At 36.3% G+C, this 7,029-nt stretch overlaps 1 protein-coding gene across 7 annotated transcripts in view; it reads left to right on the top strand.

Annotated features, from left to right (window-relative positions):
* The window catches only part of ZCCHC11 (zinc finger, CCHC domain containing 11), an 84,764-nt gene that overhangs the window by 22,875 nt on the left and 54,860 nt on the right, over positions 1-7,029 (top strand). For all 7 annotated transcript variants that reach the window (XM_015566945.1, XM_006768324.2, XM_006768322.2 and 4 more), the window contains exons 4-6: positions 1,655-1,832; positions 2,785-2,873; positions 5,906-5,957. In XM_015566945.1, the coding sequence (XP_015422431.1) occupies positions 1,655-1,832; positions 2,785-2,873; positions 5,906-5,957 (319 nt within the window). The remainder of the gene's footprint in view (positions 1-1,654; positions 1,833-2,784; positions 2,874-5,905; positions 5,958-7,029) is intronic.

Genomic DNA, 7,029 nt, shown 5'->3' with positions numbered 1-7,029 from the left:
CGTTACTCTTTCCTCCTAGTTGTAGGACTTCCACTCAGCCAGCGTTCCTGTGGGTCTGGGTGATGTCCCTTCCATCTTTTAGGTGCACTTTTGAAATGGTTGTTCGAGGCGGCAAACTCAGGCATTAACCTATGCCGCGCTTTTTTTCTTTTTAGAGTGTATTAGTATTTTATCTATTTAATCTTTTTCTCTTTAAAGTTATAATAATAGATAACTTCTTATCTAATTTTGTGCTTGTATATCCTCTCTGTGAAATACTCTTTCACCTGACCTTCCCAACAAGTCTGTGTTAGGTATTCCTTTTCTGCCCCTGCAGCGCTTGATCAGAAAACCTAACACATGTTTGCCTTCTCTCGTTTTCTAGATTTCAGTATTTAATATTCAAGAGGGCAGGTTATTTTCTTATTTATTTTTGTTTCTGCATCGCTTAGGACAGTATCTGACATATATTAGGTGCTCAATACATTTTTCTTAAAAAAAAGATACATTGAAGAAAATCAGGAACTTAGAAGGAAAAGAAGTCATTCAGATTTAACGAGCCTATAATTTTTTTTTCTTTCTTGGTTAATTTTCACCTGAGGATATTTCTCCCATTGATTTTTAGAAAGACTGGAAGGGGGGGTTGGGAAGAGAGAGAGAGAAAGAAACATTGATGTGAGAGAGAGACACATCAATTGGTTGCCTCTTGCACTGGGGATCAAACTTGCAACCTAGGTACGTGCCCTTGACCGGGAGTCAAACCTGCAACCCTTGGATGCATGGGCTAACACTATAACCACTGAACCATACCGGCCAAGTCCCAGCACAGACAGTAGTGTGGTGAAGGCCTGGGAGGGGCGGAAGTGGGATGGAGAGGGTCAGTGGGTAAAAACAAGGACACATCTGTAATACTTTCAACAATAAAGATAAATTTTAAAAAATTAAACTATTCAGGTCAAGATGGCAGCGCATACATAAATGCCGTACTTGCATCCTCCCACAACCACATCAAAATTACACGCCCTGGCTGGTGTTGCTAAGTGCTTAAGGCATTGGCCTGGCACCAAAGGATCGTGGGTTTGATTCCTGGTCAAGGGCATGCGCCTTGGTTTTGGGTTCAATCTCCAGTCCTAGTCAGGGCGTGTGCTGGAGGCAACTAATGGATGTGTCTCTTTCATATTTTTTTTTGTCTCTTTCATACTGATGTCTCTCTCTCTCTCTCTCTCTCTCTCTCTCTCTATCTCCCCCTCTCTCTCCCTCTCTCTCTCTCTCTCTCTCTCCCCTTCTCTTTCTCTTCCCCTTCTCCCTCCCTTCCACTCTTTCTAAAAATCAATGGAAAAAATATCCTCAGCTGAGGATTAACAACAACAAAAAATTATAACTAAACTGCAGAACAACCATCCTGGCTTTGCTGAAGCATTTCAGAATATATGCAGTCAATAAAGTATAACAAATTTTATTTTTTAATGTTTAATAGCAACCTCCCCCACAGTATTTCTCAGTCTTTCAAATCTGCTTCACAAAGGCAGGGATCTCTGTCTCTTTTGTTCTCTTCCATATCCTAGATGCCTTAAGTCTGGTACATAGAAGTTGATTATATTTATCTTTTTCTCTCAAAAAAATCTATTTCTCATTAAAAGAGTAATATATATATTGTTAAATGTTGCACTAACAGGAAAAACAGGAAGAAAGTGAGCTTCGTTCTCTGCCACCTCCTTCTCCTGCCCACTTGGCCGCTTTAAGTGTTGCAGTTACTGAATTAGCAAAAGAACAAGGAATAACAGATGATGACCTCAGAGTTCGTCAGGAGGTTGTGGAGGAAATGTCAAAGGTTATAACAGCATTTTTACCAGGTACAAGTGTATTTTATACTTATTTTTAAAAATTACACAACTCTCTCTCTTGAATTAGGGTAAATATTATTAAAAAATATTTTTATTGATTTCGGAGAGGACGGGAGACGGGGAGAGAGATAGAAACATCAGTGATGAGAAAGTTTCATTGATTGGCTGCCTCCTGCACACCCCCTACTGGGGATGGATCCTGCAACCCAGGCATGTGCCCTGACTGGGAATCTAACCATGACCTCCTGGTTCATAGGTCAATGCTCAACCACTGAGCCATGCCAGCCAGGCTGAACTTATACTTTCTAAGAAACTAAACTTGCCTGATAAGTTTCAGTTATGGTTTTTTCAACTTGCCCTCTGATGAGATCCTTTAAAAATTTGCCTTATTATGACTTTTGAAGTCAAATATTTGATAGTCTGAGAAAGATACTTGTAGTATGTTATTGTTTTCATTAACTTGTTCTGTGAACTCTTGAAAGCCACAGAGTTTCTTTTTGTTTTAGGCTTGCAATATTAATTGGTGGTTTCACTTTGTATTTTTAAAGAGCATTGTCATTGAAGGTCTGCGATTCCTTCCCCATGTAAAGTGTTATCTCTTATGTAAATATATATAAATAAATGCAGTTTGTGGCAGTAGCTATAACTGAGTTGCACATTCTTTACTGTTACATATTAAATCTTAAACATACTTTTAGTCATTCCTTAGTGAACTATTACTAAAATTTTGTTTCAACATTGAACTTTTATGAGCAATTTCTCTCTTCTGTCTTTGTTCCTGAACCCTCTGAGAAACATTTTTATTTTATAGATCAGTTAAAAAGGATATAATTCTTCTATAATTGTTGTATTTGAATTGAAAGACATAGAATTGAGATATATGCAGTTTTCCTACCACTGTTGTTTAAGATCCCATATTTACATGCTATTTCATGCTTTTATTTTTTTTATTTTTTTCCAGAGTGTTCACTTAGGTTGTATGGCTCATCTCTGACTAAGTTTGCTCTGAAAAGTAGTGATGTTAATATAGATATAAAATTTCCTCCCAAGGTAAGTAATTAGAAAAGAATGTCTCCTATATGGTTCTTAATTAGTACTTGATATTTTTTATTGATTATCTTTTTAGTGGAGGTGCAGGGGACTATAAAATTCTGCCTTATGGAAGTTACTGTCATGATTAAACAGTGCTTTTGGAAACTACTAGTAGGTGTCAGACTTAAATAAAATAAAGAAATAAGGGACAGGGAAAAAAAGAGGAAGGCAGTCATTACAAAAAAGGAAAGTTGGCTCTCTCTCTGGAGCAGGCCCTTGCCTTTCCCCACCCACTTCTTTCTCCAGGGTGTTCTCTTTCTCTCTCTGGAGCACACCTCTCCTCCCGTCTTGGTCCCTCAAGGTGTGCATTCTCTCTTCCTCTCTCTGCAAACGTCCAAGGACCTTCTTTAGCTGTAAGTTGTTTCCTGAACCCATTTCTTCTAAAAAAAAGGAAAAATGGGAGGACCCAAGATGATGGTAGAGTAGGTGGAAGTTACACTCACCTCCTCGCAGGACCAAACTGGAATTAAAACTAAAATATAGAACAGTCATCTTGAATAACCAACTGAAGACTATCTGAACAGAAATCTTATAACCAAGGATTTACAGAAGAAGCCACACTGAAACTGGACTTGGTAACGATGAAGGTTCTCATCCTTGCCTGCCGGGTGGTGCTTACTCTTGGAAGGGAGAAGGAAGATCTCAGCATATCCAGTGAGACTGTAGAAAGCCTTTCAAGCAGTGAGGAATCTATTACACACATCAACAAGAAACCTGAGCAGTTTGAACATGAGAAACAGCAGCAAAGAGAGGATGAATACCAGGATAAAATTCGCCTCTGTGTTTAGCCACAGCCTCTAAGCCAGCCGTGGGCAAACTACGGCCCGCGGGCCGAATCCGGCCCGTTTGAAATGAATAAAACTAAAAAAAAAAAAAAGTAATGATGTTTACTTCAAATTTATGTTAGTTCACACAAACACTCCATCCATGCTTTTGTTCCAGCCCTCCGGTCCAGTTTAAGAACCCATTGTGGCCCTCGAGTCAAAAAGTTTGCCCACCCCTGCTCTAATCTGTCCTTACTCTGAGCCTGTCCCTTCCACTGTCCTTCCACAAAACGTCCTGCCTCTTTTTCAGCCTGTTACGGTGCTGCCTATCCTTCAGCCTGAAGTAATGGAAGCCCCCAATACTAAAGAGACCATCTTTCCTAAGTGCAATGCCATGCTCTTTTTTGAACTCTAAATCCCAAATCTTGGTAATCTCGAGAGTCCATACCTTCTTCTGTCTCTGCTCCAGCCCTTGATGCAGGACCTGAAGCTGCTGCTTCAGACTCCCATGTTTCTTAGCCCCTGTTCTTCCTTCCTCAGCCCAAAGCCATGTTTCTTCTCCAGCAGGTGATGGCCTACCCCAGAGAGATATGTCCATTCAAGGCATTCTACTGTACTTAGAGCCTCTATTTGATCCTACCTGGGAGTTCTCCCCTGTTACTTAATCTAGTGACCCAGTTTACAACTTAGAACAAGTCTAACAGGATTTCAAAGTTAATGTTCCACTCCTCATATTTGAATTGATTGTGACTGGAAATGTGACATATTTTCATCTTTGTATCATGCCATCAAAAATTGCCAATTTTTAAATGGCTCTACATGGAATGAAAATGCATTTCTTTCTTTATCTTATGTATTATGTAGCACTTGTCTGAATTTGAATGCAACTCATAACCTCTATTTTCCAAATTTTAATTAAAAAAGTACCACCAAATTTCAATTTTGAATTGGAAGTACCATAACCATACAAAATATGTATATAAATAAAGAAAAAAAAAGAAAAAGTGTATAAAAATAGTTTCTGGAATTGTGCTTATTATTTCCAAACAAGCCCTTTCAATAAATTAATCTTTTATGCATAAAAAAAAGGAAAAGTGATTGTATTTGAGCATGTTGAACAGTTACTGCTTATGGAAGTAGTATAGGAAGTGGGAAGAACTTTGAAACCGTACATCAGTGTTCAAATCTTGGTTGCAATGAGCAAGTTAATTACTTGACCTGTCTGAGCCTCAGTTTCCTAATTTCCAAAACAGGGATAATAACTTCTATATTAAATAAGATTATATACCCCAGGTATTTTTGTATAGTGCCTGGTACATTATGGGTACTTTTAATAAGTAGCGTCTAGTACCATTTGCAAAACTACCAATATTATTTAGCACTGCTAACATTGCTCATCTATTTACATATCAGACACTTAAAATAATTGAAATTTTATGAGTTTTTAATTTTTTTAATAAGTTATGCTCAAGGTGGTTTGATTTGGGTGAACATTTGATGTTTAATTTTTAATCTGACATAGTCATTTACATAATGTATTATTACTAAATACTTTTAAGTAGCAGTAAAATACACATTAAGTTAAACATTTGACAAGCTTGTTATTTATTTTATTATTATTATTATTTTAATATATTTTTATTGATTTTGAGAGGAGGAAAGAGGGAGAGAGATAGAAATATCAATGATGAGAGAGAATCATTGATTGGCTGCCTCCTGCATGCCCCACACTGGGGATCAAGCTGGCACCCTAGGCATGTGCCCTGACTGGGAATTGAGCCCATGACCTGTTTCATAGGTTGATGCTCCACCATTGAGCTACATCAGCCGGGCAACAAGCTTGTTATTTAAAGTAGTGTTTTAATCTAAGTCTTTTGGCCATTTGGCCAGTTACCAGTGTTTCTTAAATTTATCTCAACAACTTCTCTTTAACAATTATTTGGTAAAGTAATTTTTTTCCATTTGTTTCGTGAAATTCCAGAATCTTTCTCACCTAAGAACTCATTAATTCAAGGATTGTTGCTGGAATCATAGCACTATATGATTTATTAGATTTTATTTCCATGAACAAAAGATGTGTTAACATAAAAGTAAAACACTCTTCTGTTTCCATTATTTTAAAATAGCATGATTTTATTTAAATGTTCAATGAAATTTAATTCCCTCTAAAGTTCTACAACTTAAACTTTGAAATTAGTATATTGATTTAATTTGAAACTTTTTTAGATGAACCATCCTGATCTTCTGATACAAGTGCTTGGGATTTTAAAAAAAAGTGGTGAGTTTCTTTTTTAATTTGTCTTTCTAAAGAAAATTCTTTAAAGGTACATGCACTGTGTAGGTTATATATGGCTAACCAAATTAAACTAAAATCCCTATCATGTTTTAGTCATTGTATTATATGTATGTATATACATATATTTGTTAGGTATTTAATAGGTATACTAGAAAATTTACATGTCTGTAAGATCAAAAGTGTATTTAAAATTGATATGTAAAACCTGCATTTTGAATAATTTAAATGTTAGCTTTGAAATTATGAGCATTTCTTATATAAAAGAAGAGAAAGACAAAATCTATCCTTAAATTATCGATGAAGAAAGACTTAGGGAGAGACTTGGGGGAAAATTTTGTGCATTTTTAAAGCAATATCAGCCTAATTTAATCATTTATATTACACCAACCAAAATCATACTTAGTAAGCTTTTCATATGTGCCTCATATGTCTGGATTATTTTTGTATGTGATGTTAAAAGGATATTTATATAGGTGAAAACACATTTAAAATAAAAAAATTTAAATTTACGACTGTCTCAAACTAGGCTATAGCATGTAATACAACCTATAATATTATTTTGTTTTTGTTCTTATTTACTGCTTTTCTTGTTATGAAGCAAATGCTTGAGAGCTCAAGATCTGCCAGACTTTCTAGGCACAAAATTTTGTTCTGCCACTTGATGGCTGTATGTTTTTTGACGAATTATTTAATGTTCATGTTTCAGTTTTCTAATCTGTAAAATGGCAATAATACAATATCTTTTTGATGAGGAAGTTGTGAGAATGAAATGGGTTAAGCAATAGCTTAGAAAAGTGCCTGGTATATATAGGAACTTATGAAATTTCTGCAGCTGTGATTTTTATTATTACTTCTGTCATCTTAGATTTTATGAATTACAAGTACCTGGCAAAAATATTTGCAGTTTGGCTTAGAACAGATAGCTTATTGACTTTAATCTTATCTTCATACTAGAGGCCCAGTGCATGAAATTTGTGTATGGAGGGGGTGGTGTCCCCTCAGCCAAGCCTGCACCCTCTCCAATCCGGGACTCCTCGGGGATGTCCTGGGGATC

Source organism: Myotis davidii, unplaced genomic scaffold, assembly GCF_000327345.1.
Source record: "Myotis davidii unplaced genomic scaffold, ASM32734v1 scaffold79, whole genome shotgun sequence".
NCBI lineage: Eukaryota > Metazoa > Chordata > Mammalia > Chiroptera > Vespertilionidae > Myotis > Myotis davidii.
The sequence above is the reverse complement of the archived record's forward strand: the minus strand, read 5'-3'. Positions and strand labels throughout refer to the sequence as shown.